The following is a 27,567-nucleotide window of genomic DNA, read 5'->3' as shown; positions in this document are numbered from 1 at the left end:
TCAAAGTTCGAAGAAATTTTGTAATAATTTAAGTTTTATTCCAGGAAAATTTTTAATTCAACTTAACTTTCATATCTTTCACATAAACTAACCTAGCTAAAATATCACACATGTTCCCAGAGTTACCAGTTAACATAATTTTTATTTTTAAATTTGGTATTTTTATTTTAAGTAATAAGAATGCTATTTGGTGTTGTTATAGGTCAAATTGTGAAATAAAACATGGGGAATAAATAAAAAAAAAAGTTACAGATTTAAAATGTACCTACCTATAGTCTCTATATATTATAGTAAAAATTCATTTTTGCTGTCTATGTATGGAATTTTTCTTAAATAATTGGACGGATCCCTCCCGAAATAAAATCCTGGGTACGCCTATGCCACTTTTGCTCTACCGTTGGTAACTATGCCGAAGTCTCTTGCCACTAACAATTATGTAGCAAACATTTTAAGGTGGTAGAAAAGGAATGCAGCCATACATTGGATAATCTTGTCACCTTTACCAAACACTTCATATGCTATACAATAAATTAATTACTTAAAATATTGAGTAGTATGGTTTTGCTTTGTTATGTTGGATATCTATCCTAAATTATAATTAATTATTGAATGCTTAAAAGTATAGGTTACTGAAAATGTTACGATATGAAAGTGCCACTGTTTAATGAACCATTTGTATGTGCATCTAATTTGGGTGTTGTAATATTTATTATTTTGCAACTTTGTTTCAAATTTTCAGCTGCATCAGCCAAATTCTGGAGAAAAATTTCTCTTCAGTGGGGAAGAAGGGAAGGGAGGAGAACTGTATATGGGTAGTTTGCTTTAAAATTATTTCCTTTTGTTGGTGTGAATGATATTAAAGTATTTGTTTATGTCAAGTTGTGATTAAAAAGAATTTTTTTATGAATGTAAAGTAACTGATGACAATTAATGTAATAAATACTGGTCCTGCAAAACTAAATAATAAGTTTTATTTCTAATGTTAGTTATTTCATGTAAATAAAACATAGGAAGTTCATCTATTGAGAACCTGAAAAAACCTTGTTATATAGTTTACTTTATCAAGTTTGTTCCCACGTTAATATGTTTGGTTTATCAGCATCTGGTCTCCTGCACCAGCTTCAAGAAAACCAAGAGTAGAGGTAGTTTTGTTTTAGTAATTCTGGAAAGTTTTGGGTTCACAGTTCAATTTGATTAATTTGCCCCTAATTACAGATTAGAACACTATTAATCAACATCATCAATTACATTTTCATATCTTCGGCCTATGACAATTTTTTTAATAATTATATTTTCCGTACTTGTTCGGTATTTTTTCATTGAACAATATGATGTTACTCTATGATTGTGAGCAAACTAATTCTAATTAAAGTTTTCCAAAAAAATATAAAGTTTGTTATAGCCTTGACCACAGCTGCAAAATTTTTTCTTCCCCTTAATGATAATAATAATAATTATGAACCATAGCAGTTGGATGACAAAGTGCACTAGTTGATTTGAAGCCGTCAATTTCTTCAGATGCTGAAACAGAAAAAAAAAATATATTAAAGGTAAGTGATATATATTTAACTTAAAGAGAATGAACTAAAAAGTTATCAACAATAAACATATCAAAGAAAAAAAAGTAATGAAAACTTGAAAGTTGTAACATTAATTTTTATATACCAACTACAAATAACAATTTTCTTTAATACTCAACATCATGGCTTTTACGTTAGTAAAATTCTGAAATTACCCTCCCCCCAACCCAAGTACTAAAGGTTTATTCTTTATATCAGAAAACTGCTAATATAAAACCTGGTTTCTGAGAAATCTCAGTTTATCGTTTTCACTACAATACGTGTGCATTGACATGGCTGTCACATTTTTTTTTGCTTTTCCTTTAGGGTCTGTGCATATGTATGTATTGGAGACGTAGAAAAATTGTGAGAATGGTCCAATAGGTTAGGTTAGCTATACTAAAAATACTGTGAAATCGCGTGAATGGTTGATTAGGTCAAAATAACTACATCTTAAAATGGTAATCCTTAAGTAACCATCAAATATAAGTTAACAGAATTTTAAATGGAGCTACATACTAACCTAACCAGCTATCCAACATTAAGTATTTTTAATGTAGCTTACCTACCTTAATCAACCACTCACGATATGACTAAAGCTTTCTAAAAAAAAAACACAGAACCACAAAAAAAAAAGTGGCTGCTTCATCAATGCACAGGTATAGTAATGTAAGCTATAAACATATAAGCAGAGATATCTCAGAAACCAGGAAGAATTTATAAACACATTTGTATGTATAATACAGGAATGCAACAAGAGGTATTTTTAGTTTTAAAAAAGATTAGTTTATTATCCTGCTAAGATGGATTCAGTAATTTCCTATAGTAACAATTTTTTTCTATAAAACAGCACCTACCTAAACTAAAAAATTATAGCGCTTGGCAAGGGCTGCAAGTCTTTAAATATACATACATACATACAATGGTTTACTAGTTACCAGTAGTTCAACATTCAAGCAGGTGATTATGGATAATACAAATAGTATGAAAACATGTCAATGGTAAGTTAAATACGTAAAAAAAAAGTTATTAAATTGTGTGTCTGGTCATTTTTGGTTAGATTAGATAAGCTAACCAACCATTCAAATGATTCGACAGAATTTGAGGACTAGTCTACAACGCGATTCCATAGATTTTTTTTAATGATGCCTCCAAGATGGCATCGTTTATGTCATTACCACCCCTACTATATTACGAAGCTACGAAACGTTTTTTAAGGAAAAAAATGGTGACAGCCGCACCAAATTACAGGTATGTTAATTTATAAACGGCGATATCTCCTAAATGAGCTAGAATTTCGCATCTCCGCAAGTTGTACTAAATAGAGGAATTTTTGTAGCACAAAATAAAAGTATTCCCAAATTTTTAATTTTTTTTTTAAGGAAGAGGGAAGAGTCGAAATAATTACCCAGTCCCACCCGATCTATTCTATTTTGCGGTGCCAGAAAATATATATTAGAAAGTGAAAAAAACTCAATGGAATATTTTCACGGTATCATGACCTGGAATAAAGTTCTACCCGGTCAATTCTATTTTGAGATGCTAGGAAAATATTTTTTAGGAAGTGAAAATTTTCAATAAAATATTTTCAGGATATCGTAAACTGGAATACAATCCCCCCCACTCTATTCTATTTTGCGATACTGGTGGTATCTCTCAAAGTAGAATAGAGCCCGGGGGGGGGGGGGGGTTGTATTCTAATATGCGATACCAGCAAAATATATTATTGAAAATATAAAATGTGTTAAATATAGTTCCGCGCCCAAAACCATCATATTCCCGCGCTTCTCCCTTCAGTAAGAAAGATGGGGGGGTAATGACATAAGTGATGCTATCTTGATGACGACATGAAAAAAAAGTATAGTATCGCGTTCTAGAACCCTCCCCCCGGGCTCTTGCAAACATGCTCACACATTCAAATAGAAAAACCACTTTAAGTATCCAAACATTTTATCAGAAAATAATTTCCACAGTAAAAAATACGCTTTTATAATGTGTTTGTAAATTACCCAAAATTAAATTAACTAACTGCACTCACCTGAAACTGAATAGTTCAGCTCAGGTAAAATTACTTCGAAATTTTCTCGCTTGAATTCTGTCAACTGCTACCATCACTTGAGCTTAATATACTAAATCTTCACAAAGATGTGAAAGAACAAAATAACTGTATAGAGCCTTCGTAATTTTTATAAACATGTTAGATACAAAACGATTCAGTATTCTAAAAATCAATCAGAAATAGCATAATTCCTTACCTGAAAATTACAAGTTGCATAAAATTGCAAGGGAATATGGGGCGTCCCAAGAATATTTGTGGAAGACAAAGACTTCCTAAATTTTATACTGTATGAAAAATATAAAAATCCACTAAGTACGTTTCTTCAATTAGGTATTTTCCTCTAAAAACAATTACAAATAAATACCGTTGCCTTGTTTTGTTTATATTCTTTCCTTTTATTTACACCGCCATATTTATTTACAATGAACAAAAAAAAAACCGAAGGTGCACGATCATGCGTTTGGCTTTCTCGTCTGTGAAAAGGAGGCTTCCTTAAACGGGAATACCTACGCCACGCAAGTGGTTAGATACATATTATTCCACTCATACCTTACGTTATTTGGTCTGTTTTTATTGTAGTTGTGAGCGGTGGTCATCGTTTGGGTAATTTATTTATTTTATTTAAGCACCAACTTAACCTCTGCCGCATTTGTTGACTAGAAACAAACATTTATATAATTTTGAACTGCAGATATTTTTCCACTGAGTTAAAGGGTTTTGTGAAAAGAGCTATTGTCATTTTATTTTTCTTGTACGATAGTTGTTCGGTTTAGGGCTTTACTGTCAAAAAAAAAAAATCTGAAAATGGTGCTATTCTGTGTTGCTGATTATGTAGAGGTACATTTTATTTTGTAATTTTTTTTTTTATCTGGTCTACTTGGGTAATTGTTCCACATTGCTTATCTAAGTTCATCCCGTGATCCTGTAGGCATTATTGTGTAGATAGATCATGTGATACATAATACTTGCTGTTTCAAAAACTCTAATTACTTACACAATAAAAACAAATTGTCAGGTTTTGTGTAAAAAAATTTTCTTTCATATTCAACTTATAATCATAATTAATTGTTAAATGACAAGTGATTTTTATATTCCGAATCTTTCGACATAAGTACTTAATTATAACAGCATTCATCATGTACCCGATAATGTATGTAGGATCATGCCATCAGGATATAGGGATAAATTTTGATACATAATATGAAACTTTTACCGCGACTTGTATTATTTTGTCCTTTGTTTTGAATATTTTTTTTTCAAACAACATGAAGCATGCGATTAAAATACTGTAGGTAGATGGGTGTAAAGATAAAACTGCAGTTGAATGGGATTTTTCAAACAAGAAGAATAAAAATTCTAAATTTATTTCACTGTCATGTATGTTTTTTAATCATTGTTTAAGAGAGTGTTGTGAAACTTTAAATAGTTTATCAGCGGTTTACTGTTTTAATGACTGGTTACTTATGTTAGGTTTACATATTACAAATACTGTGGTATTGTAATTTGGACAGTTAGGCTAGGATATCTATATTTAAAATTCTTTAAAACAGCGTGAGCGGTTGGTGAGGTTATGTTAGTTACATTAAAAAAATACTGTTAAAATGTGTAAATGTTTAGTCAAATTAGGTTATCTACATTATAAATACTAATGTAAACTACTGGTAAACTACTTGAAGTTTCACATTGCCTGCTTAGAGAATAATTCAAAATCATGTCAGAAAGTGAGGGAAAAAGGCATTTCATAGTTTTGATTAGGGCTATTCTCCTATGTAAAAGCCTTGAGACTGCATTATTACCAGTGTGATGTCTACTTTTTCTTTGTTTGCACTGGATCGGCCAAATTAATTACAACTACGAGGGCCAATCAATATTTAATGAGACAAATTGATGTGAAAGAAAAACTGTATTTTTACAAAATGAGACTTTTACTACTTCTCAACATAATCCCCACAAATATATAAAACACTCATCCGAACTATAAACCAGTTTTTTTTTATACCTGATGCAAAGAAGTCTTTGTCTTGTTGTTTAAGCTGCTTTTCCCTCAAATTCTTTGACCACCTTGATACTGAAATTTTTTACACTTTTTTTTCTCCCTGAGTGGACCAAACAAAGGAAAATCTTAGGGACCCAAATCTGCACTTTGCAAAATAAATCTCTAATGACTTGGTGTGGCTTTCAGGAGATTTAACATGTGCGGATGATGATTGGACATCAGTTGATAAAACTAATTACCTGGTGTTTGAACTTTTCGCAGACAAGAAGCACATAAAAACAATAAAATTTGAAGTAAGTATAAGACCCTTAGCCATAACCCACAATGTTTTAAAGTGTCAAAAATGAGGGCCAGTTTTAATTACAGTAGAATCTCGCTAACCCAAACTCCACTCGTCCGGATATTCGGTTCATTCAATGGGATTTATTCGCAAGGATTTTTTTTATGTCCATCATACATCAGTTCATAGGTTAAAAACTTTCTACTTATAAAGTAGTGTTAAAGTAAAAATTAAGGTGTAGAATTGTATTTATGAAAACTAAAATTAATTTTTATTAGTGATGGGCAATATGGATAAAAACTGATATTGATTCAATTAACAATAGTACATTTATTTAACAGATCCCATAACTGATACAAAACTATTCAATATTTTTTGTAAATAATCACTGTGCAATTAATTTTAGTAACAGATGCCATTGATACTGTAAAAATGTTAATTGTAAAGATTGGTGACACCTGAATTGATGGGATTGTACTTTCATTATTTGTATCGGTTTGTTAACTATTGGTTGGAAACCTTTACATCTGAAATCCGGAAAATTTTAATATCAGCTGATACCTATATAAAACCTTTACATCGGTAAATCACCAATTTTGGTAGTTTTATCCATTGTTGACTGATTTAAACCACAATGGTTTAAACCAAGTGGTTTTTATAAGAAAAAATTAAATTTTTAAAAATAATTTATTTATAAATAGAATAAATTAATATTTTTAGTGAAATATCTAATTCAACTCTAATAACAACAAAGTTTGCTCATTAATATTTCTTGTGATTTACAGGAACAAAAAATTGATTACTAATCAATATCTTATAATTTAAATTATCAGAATAAGTTGGAAAGTTATACCCAGCAAAATACACTTCTAAATTTAAAAAAAAAATTAAATAGTTAATTCCTATTCTGTGGGAAATCACAGACTGAGCTGTAAATCCCATGCTGTGGAAAACACCCATTCTGTGGAGAATTCTCCTGTGGGGAAATACCCTTTCTGTAGTTAAGTCCCACTCAGATTTGCTGGACTTCAGTTCTTTGGTGTTATAATTTTTCGGGTTCAATATGAGTGGCAGAAAGCGGGATGTTGTATGGCTTTCATTTGGATATGCTGAGAAACAAAATTAACATAAAAATAAAAGCCGGTTTTAAACCTAAAAAAAAAAAAAAATTATTTTTTTTTTCCAACCTTGGTTTTACCCATCTAAAACTTGTACTACATGCATTTCAAGCAGTAGCATAGCCAGGATTTGTGTGTGTGTGTGTGGGGGGGGGGGGGGTGTTTAAGAAGCATGGTAAACCCCCCCCCCGCACCTATTAAAGCGTGGGAGGGGGGGTCCTCCCCCGGAAAAAATAGGATTTTAAGGTGTAAAATAGTGCTATTTGAGCAGTTTTCGGTACTTAACATTAAATATTGTAATGGTAAAAATATTATTAATTTTTTAAAAAAAAATTGTTTGAGTGATCAAGTAAGAAATTAATTACAGATATTTTAATCAATCCAAGTGCCTTGTCCACGTCACTCAAAATCATAAATCATGCTCAAAGCTCGACAATACAAAAATAAAGGAATAAAAATGGTTGGGTTTCGGCAGAACTGGCCTATTCCTGGAAACAATTAGCTTTAGCTTAAAGAGTTAACCAGTCAACACCTGCTTATAATTACCGCGCTGGTTAAATACAATAGGTGTAAGATATTTGAAAACTTGGGACCCGTCACGGTGTCACAACCTTATAGCTTCTGCTCGCGACAGGGGTAGGGGAAGGGAAGGAGAATCGGTAGGGCTCGCTTACTCTTCCCCTCCAGTGCAGTGGCCGGTGATAACAGTAAGACACCGAGGCTTTTAGCTAACCTGCTTTCAGATGAGAAAAAAATAGTGGCTATGGAGGGGGGGGGGGTTAGAACCCCTAAACCCCCACCCCCCTGGCTACGCCCCTGATTTCAAGGCAAATTCCGTTCTATCCAGACTTTGTGTGATCCAGACAGTATTCATTTCCGTCTAGTCCAGATTAGCGAGAGACTGTTGTATTTTCCTTTTGCAGGACATGAATCATTGTGCGGACGCAGTGTTGCTGTTGTTGCTGATGTGTGTCGCTGTGTGCAAGGAAGCAGAATGCGAATTCAACCACAGCAGCATAGACCTCCCGGATGAGCACATGCCGTTTTATTTCCGTAACTTCCCAGAAGTGGGGAAGAAATGCCAAGCCGATGAAACCTGCTCATACAAAGTAAGCTGCTTCTTATTTGTGCATCTGTCGAGCGTAAGAGTTGTCTGATCTCACGTACCACTGTACTCCATGGTAATGTGATGTATCCAGCAGTGGTAGTGAAAGTTTCCGCTTCTCAAAACGATATCTCTTTAAAGATTGGTTACACCCATTACAGTCAGCAGTGGTTTCAGCTTAGAAGATACAGGGAAAGCTAGACGGCCTCTCCAATAGCTGCTGGTAGCCTGTTTTCAATGCTCCAATGGCTGTGCACATTACTGACATAAGGAAACATTAGCATTACCTCCTAGACTACTTATTATTTATTGGTTATTTTTCTGTATTGCAAGGAAATTGAATCTTTGTACAAAAACCCAAGAAAGGACTTGAAGGCCAGTTTTCAAGGGAGAGAGCAGTTAAGAATCATGTTCTTATAAGTTTCTGGGTATGATTTATTCTCAGAAAATTTGCAGAAGTCAAGTTGATGTTTATACTTTGCAACTATAGCTTAATTTTATTTACCATGCTGTCATTTTTTTACATCTGTTTCTTTTTCAGAACATGTATCACATATTGGCTCTATAAACATTGCCTGAAATACCACATGTGCACGAAACAGACTTGACTACCAAATCATGGAGGTTTTAAGTAGCAAATGCACAAAAAAATATCAAAGTGGCTTTTATGTTCTACAAATAATTTTGTAGCTTTGCACAGCCTTTTAGAACTTTTGCTCTTGGAAGTAAAAAGGAGAGAAGGCTTTGAATATTAGGGAAGCTGTAGAGCATGTAAAAGGATCTCAACAACTTTTAGTAACGTTGTAGGCCTTATGAACATTAGCTGCATCTGAGTAATAGCCTAATGGATCCCATAATTGCTTCCGAATTCTCACAAGGAATGCATTGGCATCCCTTCATGCGTCCACTAAAATTGAGGTTTTTAGGTAGGCGACACTCGCATCCACTAATGCGTCCCTACATCCATTTGCTTTCTTAATTGTGTTTTAATTTTTTGTATTTAATATTACCTACTTTAGATTTTTGGCATGAGATTTGTTTAAAACATTATATGCATGAGTTATAACTCAATTGGAGACAATTAAAAACTTTAATACAAATTACCAAGAAAGTGAACTTAAACTTACATTGAATTCTCATTACAAGTACAGTATCTTAAATATTTTGAGATTCATTACAAATTTCTTATTAATAATCACTGACATTTTTAACAGTCACGCTACATTACATTTTTAAAATTGGTGGTTAGTTATGTATATTTTGCTGAATATCCATAGATATCACTACTCAAAATGGATACGTTTCACATTAGTACGGATCAATTGTCAACAGGTGGTGCTAGCAGAAAAAGTATTTGGATACTATCCATCCATTATAAATGCATCCTTTACATACCTAGTGGCTGCATTTGCTAAGGGATGTAGGGATGTGTTTGCTATGGATGCATCGCTATATATTCGCATACAGCTATTATTTTTATGATACCAAAAATAATTCTGTAGACTCCAAACACAATAATAATTTGTATCCACCTTTAATTAAAATGAGGAGGGGGCAGCAGGGCACAATTCTAAAATGTTAGTGCAGTCTGACAAACATTCAGCTAATACCATGAGCCAACCAGCTACATTAAAATAGCTCAAATAACTCAAAGAGGGACAACTCACTCTGAACTCTCCACGAGATAAGGCAGCAGCTGTGGCTTCTCATTTTGAAATGACATTCAGACCTCATTGCGATCCTAGATTGCCACATTTCGATCATCCAGAATTTCAGCGTCTTCCAATGCCTCCGGATGATGGAACACTCCTGACTGCTCCACGTCAGGTTTACAAAGTGATTACCAAACCGAAAGCTGGAAAAGCACCAGGACCTGGTGGTATTCACCCGATCATGGTGAAATCTCTCTCAAGAAAAGCAGCAATCTGACAAAGTTGCTGAATTTTTGCTTCACGTTAGCCCACTTCACATCACCCTGGTGGCACGCAGTCATTGTACCAATAGCAAAAACATCTCTGCATCAATACTCGCCTACTGCTTATATGCCAATTTCAATGCTGCCTTGTCTTGCTAAAGTATTTGAGCACATCATCCTGGAACGTATCAGTAGACATCTAATAACTGAGCATATTTTGCCAGATTTCCAGTTTGGGTTTAGACGCAGAGTTTCTGCACTCCATACCAATGCTTATGTTGCTGATAAAATCACCACTGGTTTTAATGAACATCTTCCTTCTATTCTCATCCTTCTGGATCTAAAAAGAGCTTTTGATTCTGTTCACCATACTGCACTTCTTCACAAAATTCATCTAACTGGTATGCATCCGGGCCTAGTCAAACCTCATTCACAGTTTCCTTTCTGACCGCACTTTTGCAGTGCATGTGGATGATCAATTGACTGTTATTAAAATTGCCGTGACTGGTTTACCTCAGGACACCGTACTCAGCCCAGAGCTGTTTCAATATTCATTGCAGATGTACCCGTCTCACGAGAACATCAATAGTATTTTTTTTAATGCTGATGACACTTCTCTTCTATTGAAAGTGAAAGGGGAAGAGGCTTTAACTGATAGCTCGTTCCCAGTCAGTATTCAACCAGGTTTGTGGGTATTTCTTCAGGTGGGGAGACTTTCCTAACCCAGAGATGCAAGTCATGTTTGCGACTAACATCGGAAACGTTCACCAGAACCATTAACACTGATGGGGAAAAATACTGCCATACACGAATACCGTCAAGTACTTAGGTGTGAACATAAACCATACGACATCGGTGCAGAAGGCGAAAAATTTACATCAGATTCTGCGTCCTTTACTTTTGGCTGCCTGCCCTATTGCAGTGTGCCCACAACAGTATTACTCATCCGCCCTTAGCATATCCTTAAATGTTTGTCCGTGGGTTTTTTGTCTGAAGCTCTGCGCACCAGGCAGGAGCCGGCACTGACTGTTTCTGCCTGCGCAGGATGCTGTCGACAGCGACGTGTGCTGGGGCTACGAGCGGGACTGCGACAGAAAGAAAGCGTACTCGGTCCCGTCTTGCCCCGGGGACCACCGAGGGTGGGTCAAGACCAAGGAAGATCAGCTCAACACTTTCTACACCCAGGGAGACTTTGGCTACATCAGAGACCAGTTGGATGAACTAATGGTCATGTGTGAGCCTTTGTTTCTGGTATTTATATATGATATAACTTTACCTATTTTATTAGATATATTTGATTACTTATGCTCCATAGTGTCTGATTAGTTAAATCACTTAGAACCATTTATAGTCTATATGTATGCTAACAAATATAAACCCTCACTTTTATGTAGATTTCAAAGAAAGACTACCTATTATAGCCGTTACCATGGTGGGACTTCAAGAAAAATTTTATATATTTTTTTATTTCATGGTCCATAGACCCAAAATTGTCAACTCAAAAATTTGTGTGTCTCGGTTGAGTTCGTTAATGGGCAAAATTCCACCAAAGGGGTGGAAATGGGGAATGTTTTTTAAAAAACAGAAAAATTACTATATCTCTCATAACTATACAAATATTGCATCCATTTGAATGTATTATAATTCATAGGAGTAATACAAAAAACTTTAGTTAAAATAAATTTTTGATACAACCAACCATAACCGCAAGGGTTGAAATAAACAAGGGTTGGTGGACAAAAAAATTTTGCAACTTCCAAATTATTTGTAAATGGTACAATTTTTTTTCTTAAACTTTTATCTGAAACAATTTTTGATAAAATGAACCCTCGCAAAAAAAAGGATGAAAAATCATGGATAGAATTTTAAAAAAAATTATAATTTCCATACCACATACACTATCAAATCCATTTTTATTTATTGTGAAGTCTTAAAATATTTTCTCAACTTTTGTTCAAAAAATTTTTTTTATATGACCTACCATTATAGCAAGGGATGGAAAAAAAACAAAAGTTGAAGGAAAAAAAATTCATAACTTCCTTAGTATATACTCTTCCTGGTGCTTGGAACCTCGGGGATTATCCCCTTCCCCCTCCTTCTCTTTCCCCTCAACGCAGCCCTACTCCCAACCAGAAACTGTACTTTTTACTTCTCGGTCTCCCAACCATATGCCTTTTCTGAGAAGCATAGCACTATTAACAAAGAAAATCCTTGCACTACAACCATTTTGGTTATTTTACTAATGGTTTGTTCAAATTAAGCTGCAATTTCACTATATATGTCCATAGAAGAGTAAAAAATATAGCAAGTACCTATATGCAACTGTTAAAATTCTTTGTATATAATTTTAAGACTTTATGTTTATTAGGTACAGTATAACTATATATTTAACAGTGGATAAAAAGCAAAATTATTGACACGGTGTATTAGCATTTGCACAAAAACCTGTTTTTAAGATATTGGAAAATTGCTGAGTTATATGCAATAACCTGTAATGTGTACACATTTCAAATGCACTTCATATGTTAAACTTACTATTGTATAAGTAATTTTTAGTGGCACTGACAGTTGGATAATTAGCTACATAAATGTTTCATTGTTATTCAGTGCATAGATATGCAGGATGTTCATATTAACACCTTATTGAAGCACTCAAAGTTGTAACTATTTATTTTTCTTACTGTATCTAAATATTTACGTGATCTTTGACTTTAATCTTCAGCGAAGACTTAGATCTTCGTTTTCAACTTCAATTCCAATTTTTAAAAAATGGTCTTCGAACACTTTTAGTACATGCACACACTATAATATCATAGAAATCTGTGTTCTTTTTATGCTTATCTTTCTATGACTTAGACTGTTGGTGACTCATCGAATTATGATTGGCTGGCGTTTAATGCTAAACCCAAAAACTTGGATATTGGCCAACTAACGCTGTTGCGTTTAGATTTTTTTTCTGCAGAAGCAAATGTCTAATTTGGTTGAAGATGGTGTCATTTGTTTACGTGTGTGGAAGTTTTTTGAGTTACTTGTCATAGAAACTACAACTACATTGTATAAGGAGCTTTAGGCAGTTTAAAGTAGTAGATATGATATGATGGCACCATTAACAGACTTGTATATCACCATTAACAGACTTGTATATCACCATTAAATTTTTCTAGGATTGTTTTGTTAACTAAATGATGTACATATTTATAATACTAATTACCTTTTTTTAGGAAGATTCTTCCCTTGAGTGTACGAAACATCTAAGATTTTGTAGAGGCCGCAACATCATGATTAATTTCACGGATTTAATTAGCAGGACAGAACCTTTCCGATACAAGATGGATGTTCTGAAGCAAGATCAAATTGGAGGGTACTGCGTGTAAGTACTCAGATTTTAGTTTCAATTGTACTGTTAGAGACAATATTTGCTTCCAGTTTAAATTGTGATTCTGCCTTGGGAATGTCTGAATCAGCTTATCAGCTTGTAACATTGCAGAGCCTCTACCACCTCTGTGGTAAAGGTATAATGTTAATTGATTTTGGTAGTTATTAGATAAATAATACCTTAGTATTGTGCATATCTAAAATTATGAGAATTTATTTTTGGTGATTTGAAGTTTAATTTCATTTTATTCATGTGTTTTATTGAGGTGCTATGGTGGTTTAGAACTATTTATTTAAATTTTCTAAAAATACTTAAATGAATAACTTTATTTTTGGATTATTGATATGTATGAACATATTACTTTGTATTGTTAATTCTTATGTTTAAATTAAATTTATTTCTTGTACATTTTTTTTTTGATATTTTCGCTCTTATAGAAGCATGGGGGAAAAAGAACAAATGCAAGTAGGTGGTGTTATCCATTCTGAAGATCATGCTGTCTGATCACACTAGTGTCTGCAACTATATTACCTTATTTAGTGCAGGTTTGCTGGGAGGAGTTGGGGATACTCCCATCCAGGAATGCTGTAAGGTAGCGGTCCGGTTGTCTCGCTGGGTTCCGAGCCGTTGACTTCCCGAGGTTCTGACTTGGTTCTCCCTGAGATGGTCCCTGAGCATGTTGCTTGTAGAGGGTTGGGCTGGATCGGTGCTGGGAAGAAGGCAGGTGGCCGGCTAGGAGTGGCCACGCTCCTTCTCCACTCTGCTGCTCAGTGTACACCCACAGGGCCTCGTCTGGGGTAGCCATAAGGAGGAAAACAAGGAAGTCTCTGCAGATTATTTTGGTGCTTTCTGCCCCTTACCTGTATGGGAGAAGTGCGTGGACGGCAGATACTTACTCTCTGATGCACATATCTCTTGCCTCGTGGTGCTGGTGGTGTGCGGAAAGAACGCACTCCTCTCGCCTCGTGTCGAGGAACACTTTCCAAAGTAGTACTTGCATGGGGTTTATTGATGCGTTCGACACAATGACATGAGAACCCCACCTTCTTATCTCAGGCTGTGGGACTACTTCGGGCGATCTTAACTGCGGCCTTAACTTAGGCAGGTACTGCTCAGCGATCTATGTCTGTATGTCACAGGGGTAGTCAGCATTCTTCTGTGTACCAACGCGATGAGGCTGTTCCGCAGCTGGTGGAGGTGGAGTGTGGCGAGCGAGCTCGGTTTCTTTTCGGAGTTTCCTCCTGGTGCCCTCCACAGGCCAACTGCCCTTTGCTGGGCCCACCCTTTCTTCTCTTTCCTTCCCTGAGAGCCCGTGCTAGGGCCCTCGGGAAGGGTTTATTTGTTTTTGTTTTTTTCATCATTAGTTTTTAAGGGCTATTTCTACAAATGTTAACTTGGTACCTCCATTGCATTTACTGTTCTGCCACAAATATTTTCAACAGTTATTTACTCAGTGTAACATCATGTGTGTAAAAGGGGTATGCAAGTGATGATAATTACAAAGACATGCGTGCCTTTTCACACCCACTATATTGCACTAAGTGAATATCTGTTGAAAATATTTGTGGCAGAGTGACAAATGCAAAGAGGCATGAGCTAAAATTAAAAAAAAATAGCCCTTAGAAATATGTAATGAATGACAAAAAAAATTTTTAAAAAATCAACATTTTGTGTAAGTCCAAGCCTTAAGAGTTTCTCCAAAACACCATACATGTGTATTTCTGTGTGCACTCAGCGAGATTGGAAGAATGGCGGGAGAGGAACGGGCTCGGGCCTTCAGGGCGGCTCTTGGCGTGATTGCCTCGGGCAACAGGAAATGCAGGCTTGACTACGGTTCTGATTGCAACAGGCCACGCAGCCGCTGGGTTGCTTCGCGGACCAAAATGAAAATGGACGTGTGTGGCCTCCAGCATCTCAAAATGTTGCCTAATGTTTTTTTTTCACAATGATTGAAAAAAATCAACCTAACTGCTTCAATTTTGATGCATTATCATTTTGCCACAAATTTTTTTTTCCCTTTAAAGTATGTAGTTTATTAACTATAACCATCTAAACAGTCATTAAGAAAAAATTTGTAATTTTTTGTGTGTGTGTGTGTGTGTGAGCGCGCAAGTTCGCGTGTGTTTGTGTTTTGGTTTTTGTGTGTGTTTGTGTTGTGTTTGTGGGTGTGTATTTGTTTGTGAGTGTGTGTTTGTGTTTTTGTGTGTTTATTTTGGTTTGTATACCTATTGTCCAACATTCCCAGAATTTTCCCTAACTAGATACTTAAGGTCACTGATCAGAATGTAGAAACTTGGAAGTTACAGAGTGCATTGTTTTTATTTCTGTTTTTGTTTTTACAGTATAAAACACAACTGTTCTGTTAATAACAGCCTAGTGTACCTATATATTTTTTTACCACTTAGTTATACTTATTTGTTTAAGTAAGGCAACCTTTACTTATACATATTAACATTTAACAACATATTAAAGGAAGTTCTTTTACCTCTCATTAAAATTTATAATAGGAACCGAGAGTTTATCATATCACACGTGAGGGTTATTTGCTTGAAAATTATCGTTAGAGGGCACATAAACACTATTAAAATATTCAGCTAAAACATTAGATCAGAGGTTCCCAACATTTTAGCAATTGCGTACCACTTTACATTGGTGTACCACTAGGCAGGTCTACTTAATCTTTTTGTTTAAATATTAATATATAAACTATATGGTTATTTTTTAAATTTAGGAAAAAATAAATTTTTTATTGCAATATGGCAGTTTTATTTATAACATATAACTCTGAAAACAAATAGTTATAGAATTTAATTCAAATTGAACAACATTATAAAAAAAAAAAATTAGACAATTATTTCCAATTGAGTTCAAAAATCAAGATTTGAAAAAAAAAAAAAAAAAAAAAAAAAGCTATTTTTAGTGTGAACTTGCTGTTTGTCCATTATCAAACTTTCAATGAAACTTAACTTGAAAGCATTTGCTTGCATACCACCTGGGCAACCCTGCATTAGATAATAAGACTGGGTCACAAGATGCTGCACCAGTGCACTTTTAGTGAGTGGTGTTCATGAAAACCATTTCTCATTAGTTTGACAAATCGCCAAAACTTTTTAGTTTTTAGATGTTGTTAATAAATCTAGACTGATTAATTTGGTCTGGCTTGATGAGGATTTTGACTTGCTTCCGGTACTGTGAAAAGTATGAATCATAAAACATGTTATTTTTGTGAAAGTGTTTCTTTGATTTAAGGGCTTAGTATTAACTCCCTAGAGAACCAACAGGGTAGTTAGAGGCCTTTTAGTACTAACCAGAATATAGACATTAATATCTATACTTAATAATATTATAAAGCTGAAGAGTTTGTTTGTTTTTTTGTTTGTTTGAACGCGCTAATCTCAGGAACCAATGGTCCGATTTGAAAAATTCTTTCAGTGTTGGATAGTACATTTATCAAGGAAGGCTATAGGCTATATTATATTATCAATAACATTAGGGATCCTTACTAAAAGTCCAATTTAGAATCAAATGCATTGGAGGGGGTTAGACACAACATGCAGTACATGTACGAAGTGTGTGTTGACAATGCCGCAGGCGCTAGAAGTTTATTTCCTATTGCCTATTAACATTGTTGCCACGCACTAAATGCCTTATCATTCTTAATTTTCCCATACAAGTAAAAAACACCCGTGTGATATTAACAACGAAGCAATCAGTACCCTCATAAGAGTTCAATTAGTATTTAAATAATTTTTATCACTTTAAATTGCAAACCTAAACTATTGTTTGTTTCCTCTCTGTGTATTTAATTTGTTTTTTTATTGCCCTTTTTTTCAAGTATATATATTTTACAGACTTGAAACTTCACAGTAATGTTCCTTATGTTACGCAGGATGACATTTTCCGAAAATTAGATCCCATGGGTGGTTAAAACCAGGCAACAGTGGGTACTTTGTCTGCATGAGAACAGGATTTTGCATTGTTCATGCCTTCTGCGTCTCCATGGCAACAGGCAGTGGTGTATCCACAAGGAGGGGCATGTACGAGGGTTTTTTTTTTTTTTCAACCTCCAATCGGCTGTAATAAAAAAACGGGAATGAATTGGGAAATTATTTTAATGTCAAAAGAAACGTACATCTTTACTCTATTTTTCCACATAATCACCATGCAGATTAGGCATTGTCGTACCGATGCACCAGCTTTCCAATACCCTCTGCATAAAATGATGCCTCCTGCCTATTCAGCCACGTTTTAACAGTGCTCTGCAGTTCATCATTGGTGTTGAAGCGTCGTCCTCCAAGCCACTTTTTCAACGTGGGGAAAAGGTGATAGTCACTCGGTGCCAAATCCGGACTGTAAGGTGTGAGTTGGCCGCTCCACATGGTTGGTGGAAGGGGGTAAACACTACGAGACGTGTCGATTCGTGTACGAGCGATTAGGGTATCGATTAATGGGCATGCCATGGAGAAATGAAACTGTAATCACACTGCAGGGCACTGTTAAAACGTGGCTGAATAGGCAGGAGGCATCATTTTATGCAGAAGGTATTGGAAAGCTGGTGCATCGGTACGACAAATGCCTCAATCTGCACGGTGATTATGTGGAAAAATAGAGTAAAGATGTACGTTTCTTTTGACATTAAAATAATTTCCCAATTCATTCCCTTTTTTTATTACAGCCGATCGGAGGTTGAAAAAAAAATAACTCTCGTATAATGAGCTGCGCAAGAGTGATCTACCTGTAGACTGCTGTAGCGAATTACGGATACATCAGTTGTACGTTGCGTGCACGAGTCGGGAAACCATCGGTGCTATTCATTTTCTCTCCGGTACATTATACAGCATTGTAATAAATTTTCACTGAATTTTTTTTTATTTACCATTACTGTAAATGGGAGATGTGGCTTAATTTTTTTCCATTAGTATAGCCGTGCGAAGCCGGGTCGGGCAGCTTGTTATTACATATGCAAGTATTTAATTGGTCGACTAGATGATTTACATAGGATGATTGTAATAGCTGGACCAATAAAAAAATTTTATGAAATTGTAAAGGTCAAGTTTTTAAAGTTCCTAAAGGCAGTAGATGAAATGATCATGTTGGGGAAACTGTCCAAAGTAATATTTATAATTAAGGCAGGATGGTGTATATCTTCTTTGCCAAGTGCTTCATCTGCTTTAACCACTGAACACTGCAATAAATTACTAAAACAAAGGTCTAAAAGATTTTTGGGTGCTTGAGAGTCCAAGTTGTAGTCCAAGACTAGATGATAACTTAAACAGATACTGTGCCTTTAGTTGTCAAATAGTGTGTTTGTTATTTCTAAATGTAAGATCTTGGTCCATGAAGAAATTTGAATTGAAACTATGATTACTGAACAATGTTTCCATTAGACAGATTGGCATAATGGTAATTGAGAAAATTTTCAAAAATTTCAGTAGATTTGAACCTAAGACCTCTGACATTTTAATAGAAAAGTTCCCACTCCTTAGGATTTGGATGCAGGAAAGAAATTTACACTGCTCCTCCAGGCAACTGGATTGGAATCAAGGCAGAGTTATAGACTGATAAAGGTTTAGGGCCAGCCCTTTCTAAGTGGTCAGGATGAAAGGTGGTTGAGTCATTGCAGGCAAGTTTTGTTGGGTGAATTTGCCATAAAAAGGTCTTATCAAACATTTTCTTGGCCAAAACACAATATTATTAGGTAATTCTAATAAAATCTTCTTCTAGAACAGATATGTGGAAAGAGGCATAAGAATTAAATTTTGTCCTTAGTTCTGACACTTTTACATAAGATAAAATGAGTTCATTAGAAACATATTCAACAATCTTTTGTTCTTGAACTGAAGGGTCCAAACAGGTAACAAACAAGAGCCTTAGTTTTTTTTTCAATGCAGGCTTGCCAACCGTTTTTAGAATGGGATCATTCCTAATCTACATTTGCATGTATTTTTTCTTCCTTTCAACATCACGTTTGTTATCAGAGTTCACATTTCGCCTGGACTTAGGCCTGTGTTGCACAACAGTAATTCCATCAAGGTATGCTTTAGCATGCTGAGTGTTGTCACTTCTTCTGACATTGACGCTTTTCACGGAGTCAGATGTAGGTCGGAACTGTTGTTGCTGAGACAACAGGAGTTTTGACACATTCTGACTTCTTACCATGCGTACCGTTTGAGGATTTCTTGAGTACTTGACTGTGTGACTTCATTATCATTTTTAAGGCACAACCTTTGCCAGGTGAATTGAATTTCTAGGTTGATTTCGGTAGCCTCTGAACAAGAATCAGTAAGCAAGGTCCTGAAAAGTTAACTATTCATTTTTTAGGTTGTCGACCTTCGAAGAAAGCAGCTCAGCGGTCTTGAGACGATCCTCCATTTTGTAGACTTCCAGCTTGAGAACCTCAGAGGAGGATTGCTTCCGGCTGTTAGTCTGCCAGGATCCCGATTTTTTGCGAGGCTACTTGAACCTATTGACACAGTTTACCTGTGCACATTCTAAAGATGTTGCATTATTTTGGGGTAATGAAAACTGCATAACATCAGGTTGATCAAGCATAGATGAATTAATATTGAAAATTCACCATAGAGACAAATGGAAAACAAAGTACAATAAAGTATATTGAGAGCAGCGTGCACGCATTCTGTCGACTTTAAACATACAGCTGCAACTGTAGTTATCAGATACAACAGTAATCATCATGACTAATAATAATTTTGATAATCACTAATTTATCAGAGTATCTGCACTGGTGCACCACTAAATGCAAGTAGTAATTCTCTATTTTTGACTATCCATTCAGGTTTTACCTGGGCTTACCTAACTATAATAAGTCCCGCGTTGCCAATCTTGTTCGATATTTCACTCTGTACCAGAGTGGGCAGTTATGGGAGTAAGTTTATAGTGCCAATCAGTGCCACGCCTGGCCAATCACATTACAAAGCACAAGACGCATGGGTTACAACCAGCATGATCAGGAGTATAGACACATACTCCTCCCTAACACAGACCAATTGAAAACACACTGAACTATGGTTTTAAGCTAAATTAGAAAAAACATTTGGCAGGACTGTGTCTCATGTCGAAGTTTCTACTGCTGGTCAAGTTAACGTCTCAAAACAACTCCTTAACATATTCAAAAGAAAAACTGTGATAGACTTAATGTTGTCACACAGTTGAAGTTTTTTTTATTTCTTAAGTTATAAATAATATCAAATATTAATGACCACATAATGTATATCTTTATTTTATGCTGTTTTTAGCCTGAAGGAAGACAGGCTCAAAGCGGAATGCGACCAGCTAAGTCCACTTCAGTCTTGGGGGCCAGAAATGAGGTACTTCACAAGCTTGTCAAGGCGACCAATTGTAGAAAACGACTGTGACATTGTCATCGAAAAACCAACCTTCATTCTAAAAATCGATGCCAGTGAGTACAGTATTGTAGTTTTGTGTGTAATTTTCATCCACTAAATGGAATAAAGTTGGGTCTTTTCGTAAAGTGACAGTGGATTTCTGTTGGCAGCAGTCAACATGTACCACCACTTCTGTGATTTCTTCAACCTGTACGCATCTCTGCACGTGAATGCTTCTCACCCTAGCATGTTCTCCACCGACATCCACATCTTGGTCTGGGAGAGCTACACGTACCAGTCCAGTTTCCGGGAAACTTGGGAAGCCTTTACTTCGCATCCCATCTGGGACCTGAAGACTTTCAGAGGAGAAACAGTTTGCTTCAAGAACGTTGTTTTCCCTCTGCTACCCAGGATGATTTTTGGGCTGTTCTACAATACACCGTTAGTAAGTTTTATTGATAAATGTTATTTATTTTAGAGGTTTATTTCTTTTGAAACTGTAATATAGAAACAATTTTTTAACAATAGCCTTCCCCCCTTCCCCTTAACCATTATCTGAAAAATGTAATACATAAAGTGGTAATTTTTTTTTACTTCAGGGCTCCAGGGCTAATCCTATATAGTTTAATGTTTAAACTGCTAAATATAATGAAAGATACACATAAATATTTAGTCTTTATTTTAAGAATTGAGATTGAGTGTATTGTAGATATTCAATTTTTTTTTAAAAAAGGCAAAACAGGAGTTGCATCAAGCCAATCGGTAAACCACGGGATTTGGGATAAAATAATGACAACATTTTATTATTTAGCTGAACAAATAAAATCTCCATCCATTTCAAAGGGTCTGTGTGTAAAACATTAGTAGGTAAAACTAAACTTAAAATATTTATGTGATTAAATTAAGTGCACTGTTACTTTGATCGTTATGTACACATTTTAAAATATGTTTTGACAGATTTGGGGCTGTGAAAAAAGTGGGATCTTCCATGCATTTTCAAAACATATTTTGCACCGGCTTCGAATCCCTCTGCACAGCAGGAATGATGACAAAATTCATGTGACGCTGCTCTCTAGAGACACGATGTACAGAAAAATTTTGAATGAAGATGCTCTTATTGAGGAGTTGGAGAAAAATCCAAATTATGTTGTCCAACGGGTAAGTGTAACAAGATCTCAAAAAAAAATGTGTTAATGGCTACTATAAGGAAAAATAAAACGTTTATTGCACCTCTTTTTTCAAGAGTTGACACACAAATTCTCGTCAGTGCTGTACTGTCGAACAAAAATTTTACTTATCCTTCTGAAAAATATAATATTGATAGTATGTACATTTTTTATAGTGTGTTGCCCAGTAGCCATGATTGCTAATAGTAATAGGTAATATATTCATGTCGGGAAGGTCGTGAGTTCAATCCCAACAACGGGCAGCACTGATGTAATAAAGCAACATTTATTAATGTGTAGTGCCAACAGTTAAAATTATACAGAATTAGCTATTTTATCCTACCTGCCTGCTATAAATATTTCTTGTCCTTTTTAAGCATAATATATTTGTAAAGTTGTAACACAAGAAAGGCTCAACTGGATGCAGTAATGAACTCGTTGGCTGAGGCACGGCTCTAGAGGAGGCTTCGTTGCAGGTGACGTACAACCGCAACATGAACTTCCGTGCCCAGCTGGAGCGCACGCACAACACGGACGTGTTCATCGGGATGCACGGCGCCGGCCTCACACACCTGCTCTTCCTGCCGGACTGGGCCGTCGTGTTCGAACTGTGAGTGCTGCATCGTCCAGGCATCCGTGCTGTCTCCGCCTCGTCAAAGCATTTCCTCTTACTTGTAGCTCGTCTCCACCATTTCTCCAAAGGTTTTTTTTTTTTATGGATCGTTAACCACACCGAATTTATAAATGACCGCAACACAGAATCGAGATGTAATCACAATGCCGAATGATGGGTAGCGTGTTGCCTTTTCACTTTGCACTCAAATACTTCAATTGTTATTCTTACAGTGAAATTTATAGATTATTATTTTTTGTGTAGAAAACACTACCTTGCATAATACATGCATCTTTTGAGGCTTCAAGAATTGTATCGTAGTAACAAATTTTAAATTTATATTATCTTTTACAATGAGCTGTTTGCTTTACAAGAATTGCTTTAACGTTAAGAACACAATTAGTTGAGTGACAGTTGTGAAAGTAAGGTAGTGTGGTTTTGAGTGAAACTGTTCACACAACACTTTTTTTCCAAACTTAAAATTCAAATAATTTTTTTAATACCTCCAAATCTCTGGCATTATGATATCATTTTGATGTACAAAGCATTAATTAAATTATATTTTAATGAAAAATCTTAAGAACAGCAATTCCATTGATCTTATTCACAAACAAACTAATCAATGTAATGTTAACTTGTTATAACTATCAACCACTGATCACAATAGAGCATAATGGGTCCTGGCATGAAGTTTATTTCCTATGGAAGTATAATAGTATTTACAGTTAAATAAAAATGATGGAATTTCAAAAAATTATTAAAACATTTTGCATAACAAAATAAATAGTATAGCCTACAATATGGCCTTGCATGAAAACGGCTCATTTCCGTCTCAGTGCAAAACATTGCTACGACAATGTTTGAAGGTTTTGTAAAAACTAAGGCAATCAATTTTTAAAATATAAGTGTCATATGTATTACGAACGAAGTACTTCAGAAACTAACAGTTCCACATACCGTATTTACCTGTGTATACTGCGACTCTGAATATAATTTGACCCCAAACTTTTTGATCGAGAGTGTAGGTTAAAGAATGTTTGGAGAGATCACAGTTAAAATACATAATTATGGAGAGGAAATCACAGTTAAAAGACAAAGCACCACACAAACATACTTTTCTTTGTTGATTTTTGATTGAAAAATGTGTATATGCATATTAGTGTTGTACCATGTACGTGGTGGCTTATACATTTATTATAATCATCAGTACAAATTGTGTTTAAAAATGAATTTGATTACATGCATGATAGTGTGAGTGAATTTGATAATATTTTTTTATCATGTGGTTAGGCACACAGACTTACGTTGATGGGACCTCCAAGATTATAGTGGTCTCCGAACCACTCGATACCAATTCACAACTCAAAAATTGTAGTAGTGCCAGGGTATAAGGGTCGAACCAATGATCTTGGTGCATGAGCAAGATGCGTGGTGTGCGCTGACATCACACGCTGAGCCTTCCATTGGCAAATGACTGAGCAGTTATTGTGTCTTGTAATGCTTGAAGAAATGACAAAAATCATGTGCTGTTGGGGTATGTGAGAAAACTGATTTGAAAGTCTTGGTAATGTAGAATTTTATCTGAATCATTTTATTAATTAATGGGTAAAAATACTTAAAAGTACTTATATAATCTTGAAACAAAAAAAAAGCTGCCGTATGAAACGTCTGAAATAAATAAAAAATATAACTTTTTCACAATTATTTTTTTATAAAAATGGCTTTGTCTTGGCATAGTTCAGGGCCCATCTTTATTTGTCAAGTAGTTTTTTTATATATAAAAAAATATATTTAAACTGTTTTCGTTTTGAAATGTTTTCATAAATAATCAATATGTTCATGTGACAATCCAGCATGGAGATTATTGGGGTGGTTGTAGTTGTTGTTGTTGTTGTTGTTGTTGTTGTTGTTTTTGTTTGTATTGTGGTCATTCAACATTGTGTTACATATCACTTTCAACTTATCCTAACATTTGTAAAAAAATTAACTTCAAGATTAGAAAATTGAGTTTCCTGTGTACAGTACTAAACATATTTTTTGATAATTGTATTTTTGTGTGTCTGGTTGTGTCTTGCCGGGTGGACTGGGTGTGGCTGAGCTGGTGCTTGACAGCAAAATAAATTCTGAATACTTATCGTTAGTCATTACGTACTTCTGATTCATTATTTTGATAGCTTGAAGGCACCGGGTAAGCCTCTCGTTGATTGTCGTGTTGCAGGTACAATTGTGAGGACGAGAGCTGCTACCTGGACCTGGCCAGGCTCAGGGGTGTCAAGTATATCACGTGGAAGGACAAGTCTAAACTCTTCCAGCAAGATCAGGTAATTGTATTGCGTCACGGGCAACGAGTATCAGGCAAGGTTTTGATGAGAGATTTCCATGCAGCGTTTAACGAATTTGTTCAGGTTTTCCATAAATCTGGAAATCCTGGAAGTATTAAACAAAAAGTCATGTAGTTGTAAACGCACACTCCACAGTTTTTTGGTGCATGTTGCTTCAACATAGCATCTGTTTGTTGTTTTATCAGTTATCATTTGACTGAGTTGCCTGTAATTTGTGCTTATCTGTCGTGGTCAGTTGTATAGTTTCATTTAGTGATGGGATTTTCGATACTTCAATACCTCGATACCTTCGATACTTGACGGTATCGCAAAGTATCGAGTATCGAAACAGTAAGTTCGATACATTTTTTCGATACCGGAATGCTTGTTCATTTGTATTGAATTAAGTTTTGAGTCGCCATCGTACAAAATACAACTACAGTAGAACTTCGATGATACGTTCCCGTTTCATACATTTTCCCGTGTCAAACGCCTATTAATTTTAGTCCCGCCGAAAGTACTATATATATTTACAATGGTTTACTTTCCGGGAACATACACTTATGAAATCATTAATTTCCCGTTTCATACGTTTTTACGAAGCGGATAAGTCCTAAAATTCACAATTTTTTTTTGTTATATTCCTCCTGATAAACTACGTTTTAATGCTTTTATTTTGAAAAACGTTCATTGTTTACCTTTGCAAATGTGAGAAAATAACTTTATCGCACCATAGATATGGATAGTATCAGGAAGACTATACACTTCAGTAGTAGCATCTATGGCCAGCACCAAGCGAGACTAGTGGCGCAAACTAGCAATGATTATGAAAATGGTGTACGCGCTTTACCAAGGCAGGGATCTCATATTTTGTGCATTCATTAATCTTTGAACTGAATATACCAGTTTTTTTATTGTTTCCTTACGATCGGATTGTTTTGTATTTTACGTTTCTCAAGTTAAAATTTCATTGAAAATTATTCTGTTGCATAAAGTTGTTTGTAAAATGAAACAAACAAGCAAAAATTTCTGATTTTCTTTTTACAATAGCCTAATTTTTTTTATTTCTAATTTAGGCTTGGTGATTTTTCCCCCCTCCAAGAAAGGACTTCATAAAATTTTGTAAGGCCACTGTTTCTCATGTCAGCTTTACTTGATTATGGACTGTATTTTACATTTCTGGTGGTTTTATTATCGGTATATATAATGATGAATTTATATATTTCATTAATATAATGCAATTATTTACATAATACTATTTTTTTGATGCGAAGTAAATATTGAATTAAATGTTTAAAATATGTGTAAGATCGAATCAAATTGTGAATACTGTTCTTAGTACGTTTAATTTTAATTTGTATGTGGCCTTTTTTTTATCTTGTAAAAATTTTGTTGCGTGATGCGCACATCATAAAAATTCATTTTTTCATAATGCTCCTAAAAAGGTATAACTTCAAAAATATTTAAAAAAAAAACTATGTTTAGGGAACTAGTTACGGATGTGAACGTATAAAAAAAGGTTATATATTTCAGGGCCATCACCCAGACGGTGGTGCGCACGCCAAGTTCACGAACTACGCCTTCGACCAGACAGAGTTCTCGAGGCTTGTGGGCGAAGCAGCGGACCACGTGAGGAGCCACGCCGCCTTCAGGAGGTTCCTGAGCACGGGACACGACGAGCTGTAGCTCTGCCTGCGGGGCGCCTCCAGAAGAGCGCCCTCGAGATGAAGCTGGGGCGATGGTGATCACGCCCCGCGGGCAGGCGGGCGGCCACGTTGAGCGCCATCTGCTCGCTGACAGCAAAGCTTTACAGAGATCGTACTAATCTGAACTCTTTCGAAATCGACCTGTCGAAGCAATTCGTGAAAAAAAAAATTGGCTTCATTATTTTTATAATGAATTATCATTTTTCATCCTTCCCTGATCACGGCACTTTACTGCTAATTAATAAACTTTTCATGTCCCAACTCATTCAGTTACCTTTGAATTGGTGACCATTGTTGCATGAGGTGGGCATGGATCGTTTGGCTGGGGCGTACATTGGGGTTAAAAGAATTTGAAACCAAACTGCAATCCAAGTGGTTCTATCCCCCACCCTCTCTGAAATGAAATTGTGCATACACTCCTATGTTTACGGCCCATGTCAATGGTAATTTTACTTGCAGAAAAATAATATACAGACACTATGTTCATTTAAATTTGAACCTAATATGTCACATGACGCAATGTACAGTTGTCAACTCTACTTAATTTCCTTCTTCTGGTGCATGCATATTATTCGACATTACATAGGGACTAAAGTACTTTCCAAGGGGAATGTGAATATGTCTTAAGGTAGAGCTGAACAACTGGTTTATTGCAAAAATATAGAAAGTATTTACGATGTAACATGAGAATCTGGATAATGTTTAATTGTACAAAGTTCAACCACCGCAAAACTATTCACTCTCATGAAATCATTTATTAAAATAATTGAGGCGGTCTACGTAAAAAGGGCACTTTGGCTATATGTGTGTTCTGAGAAAAATGGATTTTAATATTTCACTGTTAATTTAAATATTGTTATGTTTGTTACCAATTGTACAGTATCTCAAGCAATGGATAACACAGGTTTCTTATACTAAATAATCTTATTATATGTTGATAAATATTATATTTAATAATATATCAAATAGTTTTAAATTGCATGTTATGAGCCCTTTTTACGTAGAAC

At 35.3% G+C, this 27,567-nt stretch overlaps 1 protein-coding gene and 1 long non-coding RNA gene across 9 annotated transcripts; one reads left to right on the top strand and one right to left on the bottom strand.

The window, feature by feature from the left end:
• Positions 1 to 16: 16 nt before the first annotated feature.
• On the bottom strand, positions 17 to 4,277 carry LOC134537848 (uncharacterized). Its single transcript, XR_010076057.1, has 2 exons — positions 3,815 to 4,277; positions 17 to 1,521 (listed from the first exon to the last, which is right to left on the bottom strand). It is a non-coding gene; the product is annotated as an uncharacterized LOC134537848 (long non-coding RNA).
• Positions 4,056 to 26,750, top strand: LOC134537845 (EGF domain-specific O-linked N-acetylglucosamine transferase). 8 transcript variants are annotated; one of them, XM_063378715.1, is made up of 11 exons: positions 4,056 to 4,221; positions 5,801 to 5,907; positions 7,936 to 8,121; positions 11,077 to 11,283; positions 13,254 to 13,402; positions 20,665 to 20,828; positions 20,928 to 21,199; positions 21,712 to 21,912; positions 22,397 to 22,530; positions 24,752 to 24,854; positions 26,388 to 26,750. In XM_063378715.1, the coding sequence occupies exons 3-11, from the start codon at positions 7,939 to 7,941 to the stop codon at positions 26,538 to 26,540; spliced, it is 1,566 nt and encodes a 521-aa protein (XP_063234785.1). In that variant the 5' UTR covers positions 4,056 to 4,221; positions 5,801 to 5,907; positions 7,936 to 7,938; the 3' UTR covers positions 26,541 to 26,750. The 8 variants fall into 8 exon arrangements, with proteins under 8 accessions (XP_063234785.1, XP_063234778.1, XP_063234786.1 ...); XM_063378708.1 differs by having other exon boundaries at positions 20,925 to 21,199; XM_063378716.1 differs by having other exon boundaries at positions 4,056 to 4,455.
• The last annotated feature ends 817 nt before the right edge of the window (positions 26,751 to 27,567 follow it).

This window comes from Bacillus rossius, chromosome 12, assembly GCF_032445375.1.
Source record: "Bacillus rossius redtenbacheri isolate Brsri chromosome 12, Brsri_v3, whole genome shotgun sequence".
NCBI classification, from domain to species: domain Eukaryota; kingdom Metazoa; phylum Arthropoda; class Insecta; order Phasmatodea; family Bacillidae; genus Bacillus; species Bacillus rossius.
Note: the sequence above shows the minus strand (reverse complement) of the source record. Positions and strands in the feature narration are given on the sequence as shown.